At 39.9% G+C, this 26,663-nt stretch overlaps 1 protein-coding gene across 13 annotated transcripts in view; it reads left to right on the top strand.

Moving 5' to 3' along the window:
* Window positions 1–21,759, top strand: part of AFDN (afadin, adherens junction formation factor) — a 196,913-nt gene extending 175,154 nt beyond the window's left edge. For 4 of the 13 annotated variants that reach the window (XM_074990247.1, XM_074990246.1, XM_074990240.1 and 1 more), the window contains 5 exons: window positions 134–1,153; window positions 9,241–9,375; window positions 12,986–13,277; window positions 17,847–17,931; window positions 19,522–21,759. In XM_074990247.1, the coding sequence (XP_074846348.1) occupies window positions 134–1,153; window positions 9,241–9,375; window positions 12,986–13,277; window positions 17,847–17,931; window positions 19,522–19,666 (1,677 nt within the window). In that variant the 3' untranslated portion in view covers window positions 19,667–21,759. Of the gene's footprint in view, window positions 1–133; window positions 1,154–9,240; window positions 9,376–12,985; window positions 13,503–17,846; window positions 17,932–19,521 lie in introns of all 13 variants that reach the window. The other 9 variants (XM_074990237.1, XM_074990236.1, XM_074990239.1 and 6 more) reach the window with 5 other exon arrangements.
* Window positions 21,760–26,663: the final 4,904 nt, after the last annotated feature.

Genomic DNA, 26,663 nt, shown 5'->3' with positions numbered 1-26,663 from the left:
AAAGATTTAACTTTATTGATAGGCAAGCATTTTATCTTGTAGAAATGCATTTTGTGTCAGTCATTAACGTTTATAATAGATATCTGCTTTATTACACACTGGTTAACTAATACACATATTTTATGTCTTCCAGCGGGCAGCTCATTCCCAGGAAGAACTGCGAGATGATAAAGTTTTCCAACCAGAAAGGAATCGTCTGGAGGTGGTTATACGCAAGGACATAGAGTATGTTGATAGAAAGTCAGACAGTGATCCATGGATGAATTCATCTGTGGATTCCAGCACATCCAGCCAAGAGCATCTGAACCATTCCTCCAAACCTGTTTCTCCCGGTTCTTGTTTAACCAAAAGTGGACCTGGCCGTTGGAAAACGCCTGCTATCAATCAGCCAACACCAGTGGCAATTTCCCAGCCCATCAGAACAGACCTTCCTCCACCACCTCCTCCTCCACCAGTGCACTATGCAGCTGATTTTGATGGACTGCAAATGGATTTGCCTTTGCCACTGCCGCCTCCTCCCCCGCCAAACCAACTAGGAACGCAGCTAGCCGCTGCAGAACGTAAAAAGAGAGAGGAACATCAGCGGTGGTATGAAAAGGAAAAGGCGCGTCTAGAAGAAGAACGAGAGAGAAAGCGTCGTGAGCAGGAAAGGAAATTGGGCCAGATGCGTACTCAGCCATTAATTCCTGCTCAGCCTATGGTTTCTCCTGTTTCTGTACAGCAGGTGAAACCAGAAAAGCCTTCAACATTGCAGAGATCCCAGGACACTGTCATTCGAGAGCTACAGCCTCAGCAACAACCCCGAACCATTGAACGAAGAGATCTGCAGTACATCACCATCAGCAAAGAAGAACTGTCCTCTAGCGATAGCTTGTCTCCTGATCCCTGGAAACGGGATGCTAAGGAGAAGTTAGAGAAGCAACAACAGATGCACATTGTGGACATGCTGAGTAAAGAGATCCAGGAACTTCAAAATAAGCCTGATCGTACAGCAGAAGAGAACGACCGCCTGCGCAAACTTATGCTCGAGTGGCAATTCCAGAAACGACTCCAAGAATCCAAGCAAAAGGATGAGGATGATGATGAGGAAGAAGATGATGATGTGGATACCATGCTTATTATGCAACGGCTGGAGGCTGAAAGAAGAGCAAGGGTAAAAGGGGGTAATCCTTTCTAGGCTCAAGTATAGCAAATGTTTGTTTAAACTTGTGTTCTCTAGTAGAGTAGTTAAACAAAATTTGAAATTGTTGTAGGATAAAGGAGGACTTTGTGTAGCTAGGGGAAGGGGATGTGATTGTGTTTTTGACTGATTCCTCAGAGTAACATACACGAGTTGATGCCCAGTGTGTGTTCTGGAAGTTTTATTTATGGAGGATAACATTGAAGGTCTTCAGGAGGGGACAAAAAGAGTCATGTTTCGTTAGTAGCTTCATGTTATTCAATGTTGATAGCTCTTACTTGGCTTCTTTACTGGTGAAATCCCTTGATATTTACAGCTGTTAAATGAAAGAAGGTAATGCAGCTGTATGCTTGCTATCTGCTTAAGTTATTCTGCCCTTTCCGTCTCTACTGGGAAACTGTTTCCATACAGAGAAACTAATATTTTCTAATGAAACGCAACTCTGGGAATACCAAATGTACAAGATGACAGTTTTGTTTGAAGGATTTATAAACTAGCTCCTTGTGTTGTCAGCATCTTTAGTACTGCATGTCTTAATATGGAACTGATTGGGTCAACTCTTAGAAAGCAAATGCCTCATGCAAAGAGATCAGTGTGCACATTTGTTTGGCAGTGTAGAATAACTATCAGATTAAGAGCAGTGTTTTTTCTTCCTGATTCTTCCTATCAGCTTTTGGCTTTATATCAGTGCCATTGGTACTAAAGTCTTGCTGGTGTATGAATTCTTAATCTTTATGCCCTTGCCAAAGACTTTCTTTCCTTTTACCTTGTGGTTAATTTTTATTACTGTTTTGAAGCAGTAGGTGCACCCCACATTTACAAACTGCTGAAACTCTAATATATCCTTTGCAAACTGACTGTGCTTAAAGCCTGTTGTTACTAACTTTATGGCTATATTTGTGTTCACATTTTGTACTCTCTCTTGACTGAAAAAACCCACGTCATTAGTGGGTTGAGTAGCCAGTTGTACTGCATTACATTATATCCTCCATGAGGGCTGAATTTCAAATATTTGTCAGTGAGGTTTTCCAAAATTTTAGAACATTAATGGCTTTATATAAACCAAACTAAATTACAACATGTGAAAGGTTTCCTACAGAAACTATAACTAGCCATTTGCTTGCTCTTTTTTGAAGATGATGTCTGCACTTCCGTGTATGTCATTATCTGTCATTCCAGAGATACAAATAAAATGGTATCTCTAAGGAAGATCATTAGTTTGGTTTTTTTAAGTATATGAATAGCTAATCTGAAATGTTTCCGTAATTAGGGCACTGGAATTTTCACTGCTCAGACATTTTCAGTAGTGTCCAAATTTCATTTTTTTGTGTGTTTTATTTCTAAAACAGCTGAAGTATCAAATCAAAGGAAAATGCTTTTGGCGTAGTACATATCTAAAATTACCTTTTTTTTCACTGTGCATCTTTCTTTTTTCCCTTCTCTTATTACCTGCAGCAGACTGCTGTGCCAGCAATCTCTGTTCTAGATTTGGTATGTTCTTGTTTCTTTCTCTTCAATACCTCTTCCTGGGTTGATAATCTAGTTTTTTGTTTTCTTTATTAATTATGATCCAATAGGCATTGGATGTTGTCTTTGGCATTTTCTGGGGTGTTTTAAATTGAGGTGTGATGCAGTAAGTTAACTGTAAGCATGCATTTTTTAATGTTTCTAAATCTGTTCTTATTCCTCTCCCCCAGCTTCTGTCCTTTAAATGTTGCGTTCTGCCTGTGGCTTTGAGTTGTTTGCGGCTGTGATCAAATATGAAACTCTGTATTTGATATTTCTGTGTAACTATATACTCATAAAATCTTACCAAGTAGTTGGAAGGAACAAATTGTGGGATGAGATTTTTCTGTTTAATTTTTTGTTTAAAATCCTAAACCATAGCAAATGTCTCTTCCTCACATTCTTCAGATATGTAAATGTACTTGTTTTAGCAGCTTAAATGGACAAGATTTTTAAATCCAGTGACAATATAAACATACATGGCCTGTTATTTTAAGAAGTTATGTTCCCTATCCTCCCTCATGATGACTGTGTACAGGTTATCTTCTCCATTAATTGGCAATCAACAATGTTTTCTTAATTTCTTTATAGTTGTCTGTGATATAATGAAACAATAACTCAGGGCAACAGCTCCTGAACTAGTATGTCCAGTGAATTCACAAACAAAACCAAAAATCCCTATTTTTCTTCTCCAAAACTGCATTTTTTTAGATCAGTACCATTCATTTACATTTAAAACTAAGATAGGAAACCTTTCATTTAAGTGAGTCTCAGCTGGAGCAGTAATTGTTTAACCAGTACCTAAAGGGGTACCTATTGACAGCCTTGAGAATGAACTGATAATTGAAATAATCTCCATTTAGTTCTTCTGAAAAGTAACTCTCTCCTGTAAAATGGGTATAATCTGAACACAATTTATGTATCTGAACTAATGCTTGGGACAGGGCCTGTGTGTACAGATTATTTATACCACCCAAAAGATGAAAAAGTGACTTCAAAATTTGGCCTAATTTTGGTGTTGAAATACAAACGCTGCTTTATAAGACCAATTCATAAAATATGTGCTTCAGATAACTTATGTGTTTAAAACATTCACTACTGTAGTATCTCTGTGCCAAAGTATTACAAATCTAAAGGCCTCTTGCAGCAACAAAAGAGGTAGGTTTTCTCAGTTGTTTCTAAAATGAGATGATTATGTACAGAAAATTCATGGATTTTTCAGCTTCTGATGTTGCCATCTCTTACGGGTTCTATTGCATATCTAGCAATATTTTGGTGTTTTTTCTTTAAGCTCCAGTTCCTGTGGTCATTGTGCTGAGAATCTGTTTTATTTTTACAGCGCTCTAGCTTGAAAAAGTGAACCCTAAAGGCAAAAAAAAATACAAAAACAATTAAACGAGCCACAAATGTGTTTAAAAATGTCATTGTAAAGACCATCTCATGAGTTTTTAAAATACTGCCTGGCTTTTTTGAATAGTTGAGGAGGACAATATTGAACTTTAGTGGTGCATCTCTGCCACATCATTTTGAGTAGCCCAGACTCTGTTTTCTACAGGAAAATAAAATTGAATGACATTAATTATATATTTCAACCTATAGAATGAGTGTTGTATGTTAAAAAAGCCCTGAAGTCATTAATGAAAACTTCAAAGAATACAGTGTCAGTTTTCATGATGATTTTTCCTGTTAAATTTTGTGGGGAGTGTTATTAATTCTAACTGACCCTCCCCATATTAAATACATATAAACATAAACTTAAAATATTTTTATAACTTTAAAAACTCCTGTTTCTAACAATTCCATCTTTATTTTGTACAATATGAAGTCTAGTGCACACAAGCTATTCCCATGAATTAACCTCAACAGCTCCTAAAACTCCAGCACTGAATCCTTTTTTTAACCTCTTTGTGCTGTCATATAAGGGAAATATGTATCTTATCTTTAATTAGCTGCCTAATTTATTGAAGCTATGTATGTTTTGGTCAGGGGCACATTATGCTTCCCTGAGAGAACTAAGGAGTGTAACTGGTGCTTGTGTGGACTAGGCTATTGCACAATTAGCTGGTTACAGCAGTACCATATGAAAAGAATTAGCAGTGTTATAATATAGCCTTCTGTTAGGGGGGAACAAGTTGGAAGAAGTACTTGGTTGCTGTTGCAAGCTAGACTGTGTTGGAAATCCAGGATGGCCAGACAGGAAACCAAGGATTAGAGGAACAGATGAACTCTTGACCAACTGACCTGGGTAGGGTAGAAGGAAAGTTCCTTGCCCGGTGATCTGCAACATCCTGGATGTCTGTATCCTGTGCCTTTTTCTATGTTTCACTATTTAAACAAAAATACTTAAGGGAAGGTACTGAATATAGAGCAAAGAGTACTGTGAGCCTTTACAAGAAACACTGACAGGTGTCCTTTTCGTAGTGTCAGATCAGACATGGGTAAACTTTAAATAAAAGTAGATTAGAAAAGACTTGACTCTAAATATGCAAACTAGTGCATTTGAATCTTAATTGCAAGAGTCCTGTTGATGTAAATGGGTCTCCGAGTTATTTTGCCTCTTGCTGTTCTGAAAACTTAGGAATTAAATATGCTATATTCACCACTGGCAGGGGCAGAATAGTACACCATTGTATACAGTCACAAAAGCTAATTGCTTCAAGCAATATGGAGTGCCTTGCCATCTCAACAGTCCTTTTCTGGTATGCGACTACTGCTAAATAGAAGCTAGTTATCTGTATCATACAGACATGAGGTGTCATCTTATAGTGATCACTCAATCCACTTCAACATTTATTTATTATTCTTGGCCTCTTTCCTAGAATTTAGACCTAAAATAGCCTCTGATCTCGCTGGCACATTCCAGCCTGATGCAACAGTCTTTCCAAAATTACTGAGGTCGACACACTGACATCAACTCCAAAATTGGCACATTGCATAGGGATTTTTCTTTTTATTTTGGTGTTCTAGAAATACTAATAATCTTTCTCTTTAAGTGGGTCAAGGTCAAAAAGTTCTCCTTTTATTCTCTCAGAACATTTTTGTCAATTTTTCCTTGAGGACGTTTTTTCTGTATTTTTCATCTCTCTTGCCCTTCCATATCATTGTTTTGTACCATAAGATTAATTCTTATGCCAAATTAGTGAAATGTAAAAGGAGGAAGAGATCATTTTTCCCATAGGCTTTGAATTGTGATGAGTTTCTTTTTATTAACAGATCCATATTTTTTTACTGATGTAAAACTTCAGTTGCTTTCCCTTTTTGTACTGAGTGTATGTGAGCCTTCCCTCTGCCTTTGTGTAGTATCAAGTCATCTGGAACCATAAAAGTCACTCAGGCCGGCTGGCTGACGTGGAGGGGAGGGGGAAGCAGGAGGGGGGCTGACTTGATCCGTGGCGCTTTACCTGATGCTGAAGTTGCAGCAGCAGTGGCTGGAGCTCTGGGCCCCTTTGAAATGCTACGGCAGTGCTGCTTGTGCCACTGTGCATGGCTCTGAGGGTGAGAGAGAGGCACAGTGCCATGATCTGAGCTGGGCTAAGGTTGGACCGTCCTATGGGGCCTGCCCCGTCCACCCACGGCCCCGCCATTTCCAGTGGTGTGGAGATGTGACCCCCCTCACACCTTGCCCCAGGGTCTGTGTTGGCTGTCAACCCTGCTGAAGCCACTTGCTTTCCTGTAACTGGAGTTCAAAGGTGGCATTCACTGAAAACTATTCACCAGATGTCTGACCATATAAATTCTAAATAATTGTTTGTTTGTTTGCTTTTTAAAACTACTACTATGAACTGGTCTTGAAAGATTGGCACTTTGATGTTTGTAACTTTGACCACCTATTCAGAGGGGTTCTCTCTTTGAAATGCGTGCTTGATAATCACCTTAGTTATGCATCTATGGGTATAGGAGACAACATTGCTGTATAGAGAATACTACTTATTGCCACTGTTACATATAAGTAAATCCCATTTTCAGTCTATTAGCAAATAAACTGCCAGTTAAGGAAAGATAAATTAGATAAATGAGAGAGGCAGTATTTTTAAAGGTCTGTTTTTATAGAATTTTGACCGTGTATTTCAATGGTTAGGTTGAATGTTAGCACAATTTAAGTTATAAATCTGATGTCAGTCATTTAATGGAAAAATAGAACCATTTAGAATCAGTGTAAGAAATTCCATTGCAATATTAGGAAGCCTTCAGTCAATTCTTGACGCACAGGATATCAAAGTGAATATTTAAAGGGTCTTTTGTCTTCAGCTGCATATCCTTCCTTCTTTTGGTGTTTAATGGGATTTACATGCTGAAATAGATGGGAAAGAGATTTAAATTCCTTACATACAGATTCCCTGCAGAAATATCATTGCTTCTGAAGTTTTACTTTCCCACTATTGCTGTGTTCTGTCAGGGTGTGGATGCTAGGGCAACTGCTCAGTTCTGAGATCCAGAAAGTTTCCTAGAGTGTGGGCTGGAGAAACTGTACTGCAGTTAAAAAGCTCCTTAGCCTGAGCTCCATCAGCCTTCGTCAGCTGGCACAGGCCACCCATGGGCATCTAACTGCAGCGTGGGCATACCATGTATGTGCATAAACCATTCTGCTATGAAAAACAGATTGACTATATTGAGTAGAAAACATTATGACAACTTCAGAAAATACATAAGTGAATTGACTAAATCTAGCTGTTAAGCTTATAGCACTACGACTCATGGCTCAAATTAAATGGCAGATAATTTCTGTATCAGAGAGGTGGCCGAGTTAAGTCTGGATTTTTAAAAACAAGTAGTAGTCCTGTGGCACTTTATAGACCAGTGATTCCCAAACTTTTCAGCATCATGCCCCCCTTTGATTTTTTGAGAATCCCTTATGCACCCCCACCTCTTCTTTGCCATCATCCAACCCCCTTTTAACAAAAAATTCAATTTGTAATTTAAAATAAACACACAAACTTGATATAAAAGTGTTTTTAAATTTTAAATAAGCACAATTTTGTTTTTCTTTGTCCCTTGTGGGTGCCTGGTGAAGCCCCAGCTGGCCAGCTGTCTGAGCCCTGTGCCAGCTTCCAGAGCAGCCTACACCAGCCGCCCACCCACCCACCTCAGACCTGTGCTGCCAGAACTACCTGCTTGAGCCCTGCACTGCTGGGGCCAGTTGCCTGCCAGCCACTCGGGCCAGCCGCCTGCCCCGTACCCCACCCTGCCCAGGCCAGCTGCCGCCACCCAAGCCCCACATTGCTGGGGCCAGCTGCCCTCCTGAGCCCTGCAATGCTAGGGCCCAGTCACCCAAGCCCTGTGAATCCTGCAAGCTGGCCAGCCGCCTGAGTCCTGCAAGCCACCTGCCCAAGCACCACCCCTTCTACAAAGCCAGGCGCTACCAGCTCCTCACTCTTACCCCTTCCCGAGGCCACCCCCCCACCACACTTATCTTTGCATGTGGGTCTGCACCGACTACCTGATTTTTATAGCAAGTGCATTGGGTCACCCACATGAAATGGCAGGGACTCAGAGCCAGAAACAAGGGTGGCGGAATGATGGGAAGGCTGGGTTGTCTCATGCCCCCTCCCCCCCCCCCCCCGGAATTTCTTCACGCCCCCTGAGGGTGGCACACACCCCAGTTTTGGAAACCGTGTTATAGACTAACAAATATTTTGGAGCATAAGTTTTCATGGGCAAAGGCCTGACAAAGCGGATCTTTGCCCACAAAAGCTTATGCTCCGAAATAGTTAGTCTATGAGAGAGTTTCTGTAGTTATAGAGATGAGGTGTTATCCCAATGAGCACAGCCTTTTTCATAGGCAGCAGTTCCTAAACAGCTCCAGTGAACCATGAAAAAAAATATTTGTAGTGGTGTTAATTTGTCTGATAAACAATTGTATCTATGCTTATCTGAGGTTTCTGTTTCAGCAGTTATTTAGGTTGCTAAAAGTTGGTTTTGTCTGTTTTCCTAGTGTGCATCTGTTGCAGATACATTGGGAGGCTTTCTATTAGGTACTTGCAGACTTGCCACATGAGCCTCTTACTTTAAATGGATTGACCCCTTGATGAAAAAGTCATGATTTTTCCAATGCGTAATTCCTCATCTAAAATGAGCATGCTTTTTAGCTGTTGGAGTTGTGGACTGTTGATTCCAAGCACTGAATTTCAGTTCACTGTACCTGTGACACTCTTGTTACTTAAGCAATCTGGTCTGTACATCACACTGTACCTTTAGGGGTCCAGTATGCACATGTACAATTATATTAGCAAGGAAAGTTGCTTTTAATAGAGTTCTGCTAATTGATTTTAATTAACTGTATGTGGAATTTTCCATAATGCCAAAATGTTAGTGGAACTAAACAGTCGTGTGTCCCCAAAGTCTCTCTAGCTGTGTACAGCTGTTATAAAATTCAGCAGTGAAAAGAGATGTCATGTTATAAATCCTAGCGGGACAGGGGAAACGTTATTGGTCTGCTTTCGTATAGTGTTTTGTATTACACTGGTCAATTTTTAAAATGAATGTTCCAGGTATGAGCTATCTGACTTACCTGGGGGAGGTAATTTCATAAGCAATTAAGGACAAATCTTTGTTAGTTACAGGATGAAGAGCGCAGACGGCAGCAACAGTTAGAAGAGATGCGTAAACGAGAAGCAGAAGACCGGGCCAGGCAAGAAGAGGAGCGTCGGCACCAGGAGGAGGAGCGGACAAAGAGAGAAGCTGAAGAAAAGGTTATGGTCCTCTGAGTGCAGCAAGAATTCTTTGTAGGCTTTACTTGCTTAGCCTGACCATTAACAATTTAGTTTTGCTCTTATGAGGAAGTGACTATAGTAACATGACAGTAATATTTATGGGTTGAGTCCCTCTGCCAGCCAAAATAGAACAAACAGACCTGAGTTAATATCCAGATGCATGTCATTCCTGGCTTTTGCACAACAGAACTTCCAAACTAAGCATCTTCCCTGAGCTTGGTTGTCACTATTAGAGTTTACGTTCAAAGTCTTCTATGCCTTGGCTTTCTAGTTTCTTCTGCCAGAAAGAGAGATTTTCGCTGCCTTATCAGCCTGTCCTGGCAGTAATCCTCCTAGAAGGGGGGTCAGCAACCAAAATAGCAAGAAGAGCTATTTTTTGAAACAAAAATCTCAGTAGTACAAGAGCCAAAATGTATGCAGATACAAGATGGTCCTTAATAAATGAAGTCAAAGCATACTTTTTGTAACCCCTATTATAAGAACAGTGCGCACACAATGATTTGTAATGTGATACATTTTTACTGCAGGACTTTCACAAACTTTTTACATATTGTTTCCTCACACTTTACATGTGTGTATTTGTACCATCTTCCCCTCTTTCACTCCCAAACTTCTTTAATGATGCCAATTTTACTTTTGCATTTAATTTCAGTTTTCCTCCATAAGATGCCTGTTGCCCTTCTCAGAAGGAATGCTGCAAGCTTCCTTTTCAAAATCAAGATTTTATTCGCAACAGAGATACAGTATAATATCCCACAAGGCACTGCCGGTACTAAAGGGGAAGTTATCCAACATTTGAAAATCACATATCATTTGCTATTTAAAAATGAGTTGGGCTTATTGTTGGGTTTTTCGGTGTTCACGGTTCATTGAAAATAATCAGGAGGCTTGTTTGTTTGAAGCTTTGCAGTTATAGTGTCAGGAACTACAAAGAAAACCTTGAAGGGCTGCTGCTGCTTCCAGTCCCCTGTCGTAAAACTTAAGACAGGATTTTAGCAACTGAGACGAGAGTGACTCGATGGAAGAATCTATTATATTTGTTGGGTATTTGATTGGAAGTCACAAATCAGTTTTCTTTAAAATCAGAAACAAAAAGTGCTAAATTTAATCCTGTAGGTTTTGGAAAGACCTATTTTTTATATAAAAAGAAAAATATATGGAATTCAGAGATACAGAAGTAGAAAAAATTGTCCACCAGTTAACTCTTTTATGCAGGAAGCTATTAGACCTGAATGTGATCTAGCTGGAAATTGGATCACTATACAATTAGTTACACTCCCAAAACTCCAGACTTTTGGATCATTTAAACTCATGCTTGATGAGAAATGTATCGAAAAAACTTTAGGAAGAACTCAATCTTTTTACTCAACTCTCAATGTGTAGTGGATGCAGAACCATCCTACTCCCTGTGAGGTTTCACTTGAGTGGCAATCAAGTTTCTCCAGAATGGAAATGGATGTTTTAGTGCTTGGAGGAGTTTCTGCTGTCGAGATCAATTAGGGAAAAAGTTTATAGGCTTTAAGACCTGTTTTTCAGTGGTCTCACAGTGAGCAGAAGAAATTCTAAACAGAATCACTACCCTTTCCCTGGGATCTTGGACTCGGCAAAATACTGGAGGTCATGTCATATAGTGAAGTGAGAGGTGGAGGGTGGATAAGACTGATCAGTAATAAACAGATATGCTGCATCTCTAACTACAGTGAAGTGATCCTAATGATATTTCGGTCACCCACATTTGAAAGGCTTGTGGGCACCTTGCCACAAAGTACACGTTTTTTCAACAAGCTGTTGTATGCATCCCTTAATTTAACAAGAAAGGTTTTACATATCTGATTCTAAAATACAAATATTCAGCAGTCAGTAAATCAAGAAATTCTAGAATCTGATCTTCAAAGTTTGTACTGAAAATCCAAAGTAACTTATTGACTCATGACAGAGTTGACAAGTGTTCATGCAAATTGTGTTTTTATTTCACAGAATAAAAACTCTTTACATTGGAGAAATATAGTAAACTTTGTTCACATAAGACAAGCACATCATAGTTCTTGAAATGATAAGAGTACATATGATTTGAACTCTAGCATGTTATGCACGTCAATTTTTGTCAGGTTCACCCAGAAGTTCAGTGCAGATTATTTTTATGGCTGTATAGAAACATCATGGGCATAGCATTTTCTTCATTAATTTGTAGAAAACACTTCAAGAGATTATGCTAAAGCATTTAAAAAAAGTAAGTTGTTAAAAGTAAATTTGTTATTGTAATATCTATAATTCAGGCTTCTGGAATCAGCGAGCTTCAAAGTGTTGATGAGCTATTCAGGGCTACGTCTACACGTGCACGCTACATCGAAATAGCTTATTTTGATGAATAATGTTTACACGTCCTCCAAGGCTGGCAACTTCAACGTTGGGCAGCACCACATCGAAATAGGCGCTGCGAGGGAACGTCTACACGCCAAAGTAGCACACATCGAAATAAGGGTGCCAGGAACAGCTGCAGACAGGGTCACAGGGCGGACTCAACAGCAAGCTGCTCCCTTAAAGGGCCCCTCCCAGACACAGTTGCACTAAACACAAGATCCACAGAGCCGACAACTGGTTGCAGACCCTGTGCATGCAGCATGGATCCCCAGCTGCAGCAGCAGCAGCTAGAAGCCCTGGGCTAAGGGCTGCTGCACACGGTGACCATAGAGCCCCGCAGGGGCTGGAGAGAGAGCATCTCTCAACCCCTCAGCTGATGGCCGCCATGGCAGACCCCGCTATTTCGATGTTGCGGGACGCGGATCGTCTACACGTGCCCTACTTAGACATTCAACTTTGAAGTAGGGCGCTATTCCCATCCCCTCGTGGGGTTAGCGACTTTGACGTCTCGCCGCCTAACGTCGACTTCAACTTCGAAATAGCGCCCAACACGTGTAGCTGCGACGGGCGCTATTTCGAAGTTGGCGCCGCTACTTCGAAGTCACGTGCACGTGTAGACGCAGCCCAGGAGGGATAAGGCACAACTGTCGCTTCCAAAGTTCTTTTCTAAGATGATGACCAATGTTCCCTCTAATTTTTTCCATGCTTGTGGAGAAGAAATTTCATGTGCCCCTAGTGCATATGCTGATATGTATCAATAGAAACATATAGTGCCAGCTGGGTGCTGTGCTAATCAGCTGGGCAGCTCCTGAATCTTTCCTGGATGGCTGCCCAAGCACTCATCTTATAGGGAACACTGATGCTAACCTCTTTGGTCTTTCAATCTCTTAAATACTTCACTGCTTTATTAAATCCTTTATCAACTCAACCGTTAAAAGATTAGTACAGGGAATTGTATTTGTTCAATACAGCTTTACTTCTGTTAACACAAGTATGTTGTCCATGTAGACCACGCAGCAACTCCAGAAATAACTTGTTAAAGGACAATTCTGTCATTTTCACCTGAGCAAATATCACCTTTGTCTAATTTGGTGTCACTTCCTTACTTGTGGCAGCTGAAGGGAGGTAAGGGATCTGTTCAGTGGTCTTTTGAAGGGAAGCCTGATTCCATCCTGTTTAAATGTTTCTCATTTTGATCACTGTGCTCTTCTTTTCTACGGGTCTACAGAGGCGACAGGAAGAGGAGTATTATAACCGTTTGGAAGCTGAAAGACGCAGACAGCACGATGAAGCAGAACGAAGACTACTGGAACCTGATGAGCCTGGTCTGTACAGACCGCCACTTCCACGGGAATATGAGCTCACATCCCCACCCCTTTCATCTAACGCTCCTCCTCCCCCACCTCAGCGAAACACCTCTTACCTCAAAACACAGGTCCTCTCCCCTGACACGGTTTATACTGCCAAGTTTGTTGCATACAATGATGATGATGAGGAGGAGGAGGATTCTACTCTAGCAGGTCAGGATAAGTACTCCAGCACAAGAAAATCTTATGGTGACCTTCCTCCTGCAACTCTTCTGCCACAGCAGCTCTTCCTGCAGCCGCGCCCAGTCTCAGATGGCATCTTTCTTTCCAACTCATTTCAGCCACCCTCGGTCAATGCCAACAGTACTGCTTCCAAAACAAGTAACCCCCTGCCCCCATCAAACAAACAAAGTTTCTTCCATCCCAGCAATCAAAAAGGTAGAAACAAAAACAAACAAACAAACAAAAAATCATACTTACTCTGCACGTTCTCTATAGCACTGTAGATACAATCACTTACTCTCTTTGTTCCCCGCTTGGTCACTACCCTCAACACGGTGATCTAACTTTCCTTCTAACAATCAGTGTGAACACTCCTATTTGTGAACATCTTAATCTTTCGAATTTCTTTGTTCCTTACAAAACTATCTCAAAATCCTATCTTTCACATAATGAAGGAAAAACAATCAAATTGACTGACTGTTGCTTGACCATTTCCAAGTACTGTTGGTTTTGGCTTTCATTCTGTACCTTCTCAGTAATTGTTTATTTTGTTGACTGTGCCCTTTATGCTGCTGTACATGTGTTTTCCATGCAGACATAAAATACCTTTTCTGATTGATCAATTTAATAGGAGGCTTTTCCTCTGCTTTCAGTGGTTGGCACAAAAGGGACTCTTACTGATTTAAATATTGTGTGCAAATGGCTTTAAAAGAACCCTTCTATAGTTTTAAATCATATACTCAGACTTAAGATATTTGAGGCTTATTGACCTAATGAAAACAATTTTCCAAGCAGCACATAATAGTCGTCATATTTCTACTTTTATGATGCAGGTTACTTTATGCTTGGGGGCAAGAAACCTTTTTTCCACTATAATGTGCTTTTCTTTCCCAGACTGTCTAATGCTCTTTTGTACTCTCTTCCTCTTTCGCTTTACACACTGCAAGCACTAACCTGCACAGTTCATTAGAGCTTTATTAACAATTTAGTTGTATTAATTTTAGCATCATCCATTGCGAAGAGCACTCCAGCTTTTCTTCTAACTGTACAAAGAACCTGAATGCTATCACAGATTGAAATTCATTGGTAGATCTTTAGACACCTTGCCTAAATAAGAGAGGGTTCATAAGGCTTTGAGTCTTTGAGCATGTACGAGTATGGATCCCATGGGAGGTATATATTGCTTCATGCACAGGATTTTTTTTAAAAGTATCCATCAGGGCCACATAGGTGTCCTGTGCCCCTGAGCTCCTCTGTGAGGGCATGGAAATGACATAGCCACAATCCTGCAGCAGTTCCCTCTATCGCTTTTGTCAGCAAGATGGATCTAGTTAGCGTCCATCTTGAAGCAACTTCAGCTTACTTGCCACCTGTTCATTCCAGTATTAGGTCTGTCCTTATCCAACTGATAAACTTCAATACTAAGAAGTATTAAAATTTTGCACAGTGGTGGAAGAATCTGCTCCTGTCTGAGACCTCAGTCGTGGAGCCTCAACCTATCCAAATGCTTTGTGCATCACCTGTCAACTGGGCACTCTTCCTAATGACTACCATTGCAGCAAGAATAATGAACAAAGTTCAAGCTTTTATAGCCAAATGTCCTATATGACTTTTCATGGGAGGCAAGCTGGTGCTGAGACTCTGCCCAAGTCCATTGCTAAAACAGTCCTGGAATTTAGTTTGAAGGAATCAGACATCCTGTCCTGTGTCTTCCCAAGCAACACTGTACAGTGGAGAAAGGAAATTGCACTCGCTAGACATATCCATTATTTGATTACATTGACAGCAGTAAGCCATTTTAACTATCATCCTGGGTACTTCTAGCTTGACCTTTAAGAATGCCCAAATCATTCTCAGTAAAGGATACTGAAATGGATTACACAATGCATCTCATTGTGTTACCAGCTGGCTAGAATACATCTCCCACCAGACATCAAGACTACTGCACAAAAGGGCAAACAATGTTGCCTGCTTGCTTCAGTCACATATCAATCTCAAAAATACGTAAGGCACTTGTAGGGATTAACACTCTGACTTTTATTAAAGGCTGTGCCTTGGACTTAACTGGCAGCTCTGCTGTGAATTTCGAGAGTGCAGTGCTGCACTGTTCAATTACTACAGCTGGTGGACCTCACTCCCTCCATTCTGAGAGAGGGTACCTCTTTTCTGTCACAATGAGATTCACACTGACATATATACTCATAGAAGCAAAACCAGTTATTTTTCCTACAGTTGCCATGGTTCTTTGAGATACTGTTGTTATGGATCCTGGGTCTGCTCTGCATCCCAACATTGAGCCCTCAGGTTACACAAACTTTGAGTTGTAAGAAAACTGAGTGAAACTCATAATTGCTCTGCCCTTTATGCCCTTGCGGGGGGGCACAAGGCGGCAGAGGATGCCTATGCAGCCCAGACACATTACTATTCAAAGAATTCAGTCTTGTATGCCTATGGGGAATGTGCTCCTGTAGTGAAAGCCACACCAAAATATAGGTTCACATCAAGTGTTTGGACGCAAGATGACACTCTGGATCTTAAGGTGAACATTATTTTAAAAATATGCTTGTAATAAATACTCTCCTTAATTGTCAGAAATACAATCAGTATTTGTTTATTATAAATAGTATGCTGGAAAAGAGCAGCACTAAAACCTCTCGACTATAGCCATTTGGCGATAAAGTGTAAAACATGCTTCCATGGTAATATAATGCTATTCCTTCTCTTCCCGATTCAACACATCAAAGGCTGAATATGTGTATAAGTGAGTAATTTTGGAGTCAATATTATTCACTTTCAATCCACTCCCACCATCCATCAATCAGAAAACCCTTTGCCTTTAAATTAAATTTCCCAGCCCTGCATTCTGCTGACTTTCATATATTACGAAAGAGAGAGAGTGCAAAATGTGGACTCTCAAGTGACATCAGCAACATTTTAGTTTTTCAGTAAACATTCAGGACAACATATATGGGTATTGGTAACAACTGAGGAACACTGCAGTATGTTTCACCTTTAATAACCTTAACATATAAGCCATACAACTAATTCTTATTTTATTATACACTTTCAAAAAAAAAAACCTAAAGGAACCAGTTAAATACTCCACCCGATTGCTCAAGCTTCTGTGAAGTCTGCCTCTGTTAAGTAAAAAGCTGTTTGCACAAAATGCAGAATACATCGTGCAGCTTGCCATCTGTCCATTTCACTAGCACTGTCACATTACTATTCTTCACAGTTCTTTGCTGCTATAAATGCTAACACTGGTGAACCATGCTTCTGTGAACTGCTCTCTCCCAGCTCCTTCCACTGGATTATTTAAATAATGGATTTAAAATGTTGGTTCCATCAAACTGCCATAAAATCTGACCAATTTTAATTAAACTAGTTGTGGGTATGAGAATGAGAGTTTGGATATAGACTTTTCAAAGGTGGGGAGGTAGGGGACAGCTATAGGCTTGTCAAGTCTGAAAAAAAGACAGTTCTTCCTAGTACTTTATTATTAAGTTTTTGAAATGTGAGTTGAGCTATGAATTCTGAGCAAATTATGGTAATGTGCAGTATAGCATTTAAATCTTAAATGAGTAAAATATATTAACAGACAAACAAACATTCTTTTCCAACATTTAGTCTTTTTATTTTCTGAGAGTCAAAATGCACCAGTGGAAGAAGCAAGTAATTCCTTTGATTTGGAGAAAGGCTCACAAGACATGACACACATTTTGTCAGGAAACAAAAATATCTGGAAACAAATGTGAAAATCATTACAGTTAATTTGATTGTCTTAACTATACCAGGGACTAGGAAACATACTTGAAAACTAACTATAATTAAAAAAAAAATGTGATTGGAAACCTGTGTTGAGTCTTGTGGCCCTTGGAGAGGATTAATATATTAAGTAAAACCATGTATCTCAAGGTGCAGTGCTGCAGGCCATTTATATGAAACAAGAAGGATAACTACAGAAACAAGGCATAAATAGTCATCCTCTTAATGTTACCTGCAAGTTATACAGTTTCACAGCCTGGCTAAATAAAGTAACCTAAGAAAATTGTAATTGTCTTAGTGGCACATACTAATGCTACTAACATTTATCCTAGTTAAGTCAGCTGAAGTTGCTATTCTTGCATCAAAAAAACCTTGACAGAGTTCCACAGAAAAATTACTGTGCATAAAAGTGCATCCTCCTAGACATGTAATACTTGATTTCATTTCTGCATTATAATGAATAAGCCACAAGATTAAAAAAAGTAATCATTATTTGCTACATGTCATTGTTCTAAATATAAGTTGCTTTCTCACCCCTTAATTTTATTATTTATCAAGCAAAGTTGCAGTTGTAGGAAGAGACTGACTGTTCTTGACTGAAATCATTATTCTGGCATTCAGGCAAACCTTCAGAACAGTACTTTTTATTCCTTTTTAAAAGTTTTGAAATCATAATTGGAGAGGTATATTTTTGCAAAGAGCACTGCACCTTTTTAAAAATAAGTTGAAACTTTTTAGTATTTGTATTAAAACTGCCATCCTTCAACTGTAACTTTTTATATTCTTTTGCATAAGGACCAAATTCTTACACTGGATCTACAGGAGCAATTGCTGGAGTGCAGGAAGTCTATCGGGATCTAAAAGAGAAAAGATCTAAAAGGTGAAACAAAGAAGAGACTTGTGAAACTTTAATCTGTACTCAGACTAAGGTTGAACCTCTCTAATCCAGAACACGCTCATACAGCAATTCTGTAATCCAGCATGATTTTAGTTAGCTGGATGACCACTTATCACTGGTGTAGTCAAGTTCCTTGGTCCCATGAAGTTTGTTTACAGCCACCAGTCCTGGCTCTGTGTGCTGTGCTATCATTCACCCCTAAGTGTCCTCTAAGAGCCCATTAACAGTGGCAGGGTTGCTAATGTGCTAGCTGCTATTGATCGCCCATGATCTGGCAAATTCTCTGGTTCAGCACTGATCAGGTCCCAAGGATGCTGGATATGAGAGGTTTGAACTGTAGCTAATAAGCTCTAGCATATTTTCAGTTCTTGTTATACCATTTTGTACACATCTGTACATATAGTGAAATTCCAAGCCTAGAAAATGTATTTGCAAAGCACGCTAAGAATATGCAGGATTGTAAAACAATTTTATAGTTGATGTTGAGATATTTTAGATCATCAAAATAGAATGTGGTTTCATATGCTTTTTTGTACACATGGTATTTTAAAGTAAAAGCTGTAATTGTGAGAGTAAACAGAGCAGGCAGCACAAAGATTTTTTTAATTACTTCAACCAGACTTAAAAATTTGCGCACACAAGAGGGAAGCACGGTACACTTTACATGGGATTTTTACTAAGCTTGTAAAGTGGACCACTAATAAACAGTGTTGCACATGCATGTGTAGGTATTATAGCTGCACAGTGTGTTGAAGGTGTACATTGTCTGAGGCAAGAATGCTGCAGGTGCCTTTAACTTGATTTCTGCACACCTTGTAAGGTGCAAAGGGTTTGTGGTGGCCACTGCACACTTCATAAGGCTCACAAGAGACACTCTGGTGATCCTTAATTGGAGCAAAGTCAGGGTCAGAGTTCCAGACACACAAGCTGGTGAGAGAGAAGGGGACACAAAGAACTGAGTTCCCTCTTGGTGTGGCAGAAATAGTTAACCAGAAATATATGTAGCAGCAAGGACGAAGATGGAAGCAGCAGAAACACTTAAGCCACTTTTACATAAGAAACTTTGCCAGTATTGCAATATCAGCTACGGGGTGGGTTTCTTTTTTGACTTGTTGAATGGTAGGTTGGTTGTGACATTTCCACATTAACAAAAGCCTCAATGCAGATGGAATTAATATATTCTGGCCAAACCACTTTTATCCAGTTTATTTTACACTCAAAAACCAGTATGACCTACGCTGCCAAAAGAACTTTTTTGATCCTCTATGGAGGGCTTGGCTAGATCAGAAAACCTCTTCTGAAGCAGACTGGAGGCCTTAGTCACCCTTTAATCTTCTTTTGAAAGTGCCAGGTAATCTCAGCTACGGCTACCAGAGACTGGCATAAAAGACCTCTGTTTAGGCCCATCTAAATGACAGTCCTTTAGTGCTGTCATTAAGAAAAGCCTTGCAGGACATGAATTTAGATCTTTCAGTTAGAAAGCAAGAGGACAACAGATAAGCTTATATGGATGCAAAGACTTTAGAGAGATGCTTACATTACATTTTGTAACAAACCTTTTGTTTCTTTCAGTCAAGATGCAGATTTACCTGGAGCACCAGAGAACTTGACATTCAGGGAGCGCCAGCGTCTTTTTTCGCAGGGTCAGGATGTATCCAATAAAGTAAAGGCTTCTAGGAAGTTAATGGAACTGGAAAATGAGTTGAACACAAAATAAGATAAAAAGCACCTTATGAAATGTTACTGAAAGACCTCTAAAAATAAGGGAATGGGATGGGGCTGTTCAAGACAAGAGTATTGTCTGTGAAGAGTGAGTTTGATTCCTCTGTATCTAAGACTGTTAATTGAGATTTAGATATGTTGCAATAGCAAGAATACTGATTACTTTACCAAGAGTTTGTGGTTTATACAATTAAAGCACTGTAAAATTTTAATTCTATGAATCACGTGAAGGTCACTTTTTCTTTTGTTTTGGGGGTTAACTTTTTCTGTAATAGACCAAGTAGCACTTGTCAAGGATAAGTTTTGTTTCCTGGTCTTTTACAGACACACTTTGTTTTAGCTGCTGAGCAGAGAGAGTGAGAATAGCTTGAACTGCTTAAATTTATTCTGCACTAGCTGTTGAACTCTGTAGACTGTTTGACTCAGAAGCCAATCTCTGGGCTGTTCTACAAAGGTCTAAGTTTATATGAATGTTTGATATATTGTATGCGGTTCATACAGATTATTAGCATATCAGTGCAAATCTCTTATCTAGTATTAGAAATAACTGGTTTTGCCTGGATAAAGTATTGCGTTGAAACAGTTTTAATCCTATGTATGTTTTGTTTGCCTCTCAAATGGATACATAACAAGCTGTTGAATCCATAACCATGGAAAAGCATATACATGTGTGCATCACTCTTGTAAATGAAGTTTCTGGTTTAAAAGCCTTTTTTTTTTTTTAAAGGAAAAAAAAAAAACGTTGAGATGAAAAATCTTAAGGTTGTTTTTTGTTCAACACTGTATTGAAATACCAGAATATAACAAGCAATAGGTAACAGGCTACCTTAGTGGCCTGTAACTAGGACCAAAATGTTAAATGCTCAAGGTGGAAGTGATATTCAAATTCCAAAAGCTAGCAGAACTAAAGAATGCATTTTCCAAGGTTGGTAGGATAGTATTGAGCAACTAACCATGAAGCATGATTGATAGAAGTGTTATGGCAGCTGAGCTACCTACTACTTTTGCAGAAGAAAAATGGCACAACATAGAGTAAGACTGATGTTTGAAATATCAAATACCATGTTACTGAGTGCAAATATCAATTTGAAAGTGAAATGGCTTGGCTTATTATCCTGATATCATAACTCCATTATTGAGTAAGTAGTGCTGGTCAAGCTCTCCTTCAATCTATGTGGTTCTACTTGCACCCTCTTTTTGTTAGATACTGTAATGAATAGGCTCAGCAGTTCAAGCTATTTTTACACATTATAATAGCCTTATTTAATTTTAAATTGTTGAATTTTTTTTGTCCCTTCCACTGTTGTTTCTTCAGCTATGCATATATGGCTGAAGTTGGGGATAAGGACCTCAGAGTTTTTCTTTCTGTGTGATAAAACAAAGTATATTATTGTGATTCCAAACAAATTTTCTATTTACACAGCCCTCAAATGGGCTTTAGATGATTTTTTTCTGTATCATATTGTTCTCTTATAAATATATATTTAGGGAATTATGCACACTTCCAAATACAGAGGGGTAGACTTTCACTGCCTTAGAAAAGAAATCACTTTTAATAAGAGTTGTATGATAAATGCAAGTAATGAAAACTGGAGTGTAAATATTTGTTTTTTACATATTTCAAAGGTTTCTTATTTGAAAGTGTGCTTTTACCGTTTCACCTGTTAAATATGAAGTAGGAGATTAAACTGATTCAAAGTGTTAATGAAGGATTTGCATGCTTGCTGTGTCTGTTAATCAGGGAAAGCAAGCCTCTCCCAATTTATCTAGAGAACACTAGCAGCCTTACAGTGACAAAATACTGTTTTCTTATGAAAAAAATTTATGCTGTGGCTGGAATACTGTTGCTAGAATCTGAAAAGGCTTAGCAAAAAATACATATAACCTTCAGTTGAGTGGATTTGGCCGCTATTGGGCATTCGGGTCAAGTGTGAATATGTGTAAAAGTGCTTTTCATATCTGTCTGTGCATTACTATGGAAAGGCATCAAAACTGCTGTAGTTTCCCATTTCTACTGTATTTCACTTGCAACCTATTTTTAATAAACTTTGTATTGTATTTAATGTTGGATTTTATTGAACTTTTTGTAATTGGTTTTATTTAATGCTGCATTAACGCACATACAACAAATTATACAATTACCCTATATGCATTCAAAGGATACTAACCTTGCTTAAGACAGATATAACAAGATGTAAGTGTTGCCTGCATTAAAGTAAGTACTAGTTAACTGATCTCAAAAATAACTTTAAATTGGGAATCATCCAGTGAAGTTTATTCTAGTTGGATCCTCAGGATCTGTTCTTGGCCTAATGCTATTCACTGTTTTAATCAATATTCTGGACCAAAAATCTAACATCATTACTGGAAAAACTGGAAGTTGACAAAAATTCAAAGGGGTGGTATGCGATCTGGAAAGGTTAGTTATACAGGTTGACCTAAGATTGTTAGGTAAGGTGAATGACATCCAAATGGAAGTCAAACATACAGGGACAAAGAATGTAGATTGCAGTTATGAGAGGCACTATCATTTGATATAATGACGTTGCAAAGGACTTAAGAGTCATGGCTGATAACCAACTGAACATGATTTCTGCAGTGCATTGATGATGAACACAATCATACAAGCAGAAGAATACTGAATAGAGTGGAAAGGTGGTATTATCCCTGCATAGGGCATTGGGAGACTTCCTGGAATACTGTGTCCAACTCTAGCATCCATATTTCAGAAAGAAGGTCTTCTGAAAAGAGAGGTCAGAATAAAAACAAGTAGTGAGTGTGTTGTGAAGCTTAATTTATTAGTTTTAAGAGGTGACTTGATCAGTGTAAAAGGGGCTATGTAAGGAAAACATCTCTGATATAAGATGGTTTATTAATCTACCAGAAAAGGAATAAGGAGAGCTAATGGTTGGAAATTGAAGATAAGACAAACTTGGACTAGAAATAAAGGACATATTTTTAAGAGAAATTTACCCTGGGAATAACTTACCAAAGGATATGATTGGATTCTGTTTCATGTAAGCTTTGAAATCAAGACTGGATATCTTTCTTTCAAAGCTAATATCGAGCTCAAGCAGAGGTCGATGCGGAGGTTACTGATTGACGTTCTTTGGCCTTTGTTATGCAGGTCAGAATAGACCACCATGGTTCCTTTTGACCTTAATCGCTAACAAAAAGTGTAACAAAGGCTGCATGTTGTCTTGCAAAAACGCCATGCATTATATTTTTAAATCATTTTACCTCTCTCTCGTAGTAGTAGTAGTAGTAGTAGTAGTAGGCATCCTTCAGTCTGCATAGACTATGGATCGCGCCCTTTATAGTTTCAATTGAGGACTTCATTTACAGTGTCTACTGTGACTATGAAGACCCACACGAGAGTGACAGTCCTTGCTGCATCTCTTGCAGATGTGGTGGGTGTCTGGCAAGTCCTTAGTTTGCTTTCTGTGCGCTCGCTTCTCCTCTGCTAGCTGTCTGATCCTCATCTCACCCTTCTGAAGGCCCTTGTGTAACCCCTGCCTCCATCTGCTGCGGTTGTCTGCTAGTTCTTCCCAGTTGTCCAGCTCAATGTCTGCCTCTCTGAGGTCTCTCTTGCTGACATCTTTGTAGCGCAACTGGGGGCGTCTGAGAGGTCTTTCAAATTTAGCCTTTATCTTCATTTGGGCAGTTTGCAAATGTCACGAGATCTGAAGAAGTAGGAAATCATACAGCTCAGGTCAGTAGTCCAGAACCATCAACGTTGTTTGGTAAGCTGGGTTCAAGCAAACAGTGTTTTAATATGTCAAAATGAATATACTTAAGAACAAAAGGAAGGAGCCATGTTTTAGAAAATGGGGGAAGCAATGCCTCTGAAAAAGATCTGGGCAAGGTATAAGGCCTGTGTAACACCAGAGGTTGAACTATACAGTCCCTTACAGCTTTACTTAGACTTAGGTCCGCCTGTGCATCTGGGCACATTTGGGCAACAAGTGCTTGCCAGCGATTTCGGTCGGCTTCAAATATTTCCGCCTCCTCCCATGATATACCAACGTTTAATAAGTCTTCCTTAAATGTGCTGTGCCAGGTCTTGAGTGGTCTGCCTCTCTTCCCTCTGCTGGTATCCATCTCATTGCAGTTTTTGGGTGCAGTTGATCTGGCAGACGCAGAATGTGTCCAGCAAACCGCACTCTGCGCTCTGTCACAATATCCTGCAGTGCCTGTGACCCGCATCTTTGTAGTATCTCCTCATTGGTAACACGATCATGGCAGGTGACACCCAGGATCTTTCGTAAGCAACGCTGGTGGAATCCATTGAGCTTGCATGCTACTCTTGACGTTATTTTCCACGTTTCGCTAGCGTAAATGGCAACTGGCATGACAATGGTGTTATACAGTCGAACTTTCACTGGAGTGTCGATTTGTTGGTGCAGACCAAATTGGGCGCAGTCTTTGGAACGCTGCTGACGCCTTACCGATTCTGCAGTTAACATCTGCCTTGACACCTCTGTTGTTACACAGAGTGCTGCCAAGATAGGTGAACCGCTGTACTTCTTCTATGGGTTGGCGTCCGACCACTAATGGCGTGTTTGAGTGTTCCCAACCCGCATCAATTTTGTTTTATCACTATTTAGCCTCAGCCCAATTTTGCCAGCTTCCGCTTCCAGATTTGTCATCATGCCTTGCAACATTCGCTCGTTTCTGCTAGCAGTGCAATATTGTCTGCAAAGTCCAGTTCCGTGAGTCAACGCTGATCTTTCCATGAGATACCTAGATGTGTGTCGCTCATTGCCTTTCTCATGATGAACTCCACTGCCAGAAGGAACAAGAATGGAGACAGGACGCATCCTTGACGCACTCCGGAGTCCATGTTGAAGAAATCTGTCATCCTATTATCAGTCCTCACGCAGCAACTAGAGTTTAGATAAAGATTTCGGAAGATGTTGATGTAGTGTTGTGGGATGCCATATGTTCGCACTATGTTCCATAATGATTCTCTGAACGCTGTCAAACGCCTTTTTAAAGCCAATGATTTAAAGTTTAATTAACAGCGGCCGTTGGAACTCGATACTCTGTTCGATGATATTGCACAACATAAGATCTGTTCGCTACACGATCTTCCGCAGCAAAATCCGGCTTGCTCTTCATGCAGTGTTTTATCCACCACACTCTGCAACCTCTTAGGTAGGATGATGCAGAAGACCTTACCTGGGACCGAAAGAAGCGTGATACCTCTCCAACTGTTACAATCAGTGACATTCCCCTTCTTTGGTAACTTGACAATCGTTCCCTTCCTCCACTCACCTGGGACGCACTCTGTTTTCCAACATTCATTCAACAGCCCTGTCAGTTCCTGCACCACGGAGTTTCCACCATACTTCAATAGTTCAGCTGCAATTTGGTCTAGGCCAGCAGCCTTGTTGTTCTTTAGCGCCTTTATCGCTGTGTGTTTCCTCAATCGTGATCATGTCTAGGTCTACTTCCAGCTCATCAGGGAGACTGAAGTTACAAGTCATAGGTTGCGGTTGGGTTCAGTTGATTGAGTGTTTCTTTGAAGTGTTCTACCCAGCGCACGTCTCGCTCTTCTTTACTGAGTAAGATCTTCCCATTCTTGTCTTTGATGGGAGCATTGCTATTGCTTCTTGCTCCTGTTAACTCCCGGACAATACAATATAGTGTCTTGGTGTCACATTTCTTCGCTGCCTCTTGTGCTTCAGCACCTTTTTACTTCCAACCATTCTTTGTCAGTGCGACACCTCTTCTTGACTCTACGATCCAGCAACTGGTACTTTGCCATAGCTTCTGCTTTCTCACCTGGCAACTTTGCCTGATGTCTTTGCCTCTTCGCAACCTTACGTTCATCAATCAACTGCTAGGTCCTGTCCTGTATCCAGCGTTTTTTTGTGTGCCTCTCCTTCGACCAATTGTCTCTTCTGCAATCATAGTCACTGCTCTTTTGAACTGCATCCACTGGTCTTCAAGTGAAGATTCACATTGCATTTGTTGAAATCGGTTTCTAAGTTTAAGTTTGTACTGTTCAGCTATGGCTTGGTCTCTTAATTTTCAACTGCATAGGGCCCAGCTGTTTGCCGTTCTTGTTTTCTTTTAAGGCGAAGATGGAGAGATGCCATAAAAAGATGGTAGTCTGACCCAACATCAGCTCCACGGTACTCTCTCACATCTAGCAGAGCTGGTGGCCATCGTTTGCTGATGCAGAAATAGTCTATTTCATTGTTAGTGATACCAGCAGGCGACCGCCATGTTTTCTTGTGGATATTCTTATGTGCGAAATAGGTGTTTCCAATGCACAAGTTGTTCATGCTACAGAATAGTAGTAAGCGCTCTCCATTGTTGCTCGTTTGCATTGACGAACCATACGGGTCAATCACACGTTCCCATCCCTGTCTTCTGTTATCTATTCGCGCGTTCATATCACCTATGAGTAACTTGATGTCATGACTGGGAACATCACTGATGGTGTCTTGTAACAGATCGTAGAACGTGTCTTTTTCAACTTCATCAGCTTCCTCGGTTGGTGCATACACTTGGATGATTGTAGTTTTCGCGTGCCTTGACTTGAATCTTGCTGTGATGATACGTTCGTTCACTGGCTTCCATCCAACCAATGCCCGTGACGCTTCCTTACTTAATATCAGGCCTACGCCGTGTATATGCTGACTATCGTTCCCTGAATAAAGAATGGTTTTCCCATCACTAACTAGCCTATTACTTCCTGTCCATCTCATCTCACTAGTGCCTAAGATGTCCATTCGATAACTGACAAATTCACGGAGTAATTACGGAATCCATAAAATCCATTTGATTTAAGCATCACAGCAGTAAAACATGGTAACGCGTCTCATTAGACAAGAAGGCTACGTCTACACTTTCATTCCTCTTTCGAAAGAGGAATGCAAATGAGCACTGATACACACATCTTGTGCTTCATTAACAATCTTGTTTCAGAAGATATTCTTTCAAAAGAAAAAAACCAGTGTTGAAAACCATCTCCGAAAGAA

The sequence above is a fragment of the Carettochelys insculpta genome, chromosome 3, assembly GCF_033958435.1.
Source record: "Carettochelys insculpta isolate YL-2023 chromosome 3, ASM3395843v1, whole genome shotgun sequence".
NCBI classification, from domain to species: Eukaryota; Metazoa; Chordata; order Testudines; family Carettochelyidae; genus Carettochelys; species Carettochelys insculpta.
Note: the sequence above shows the minus strand (reverse complement) of the source record. Positions and strands in the feature narration are given on the sequence as shown.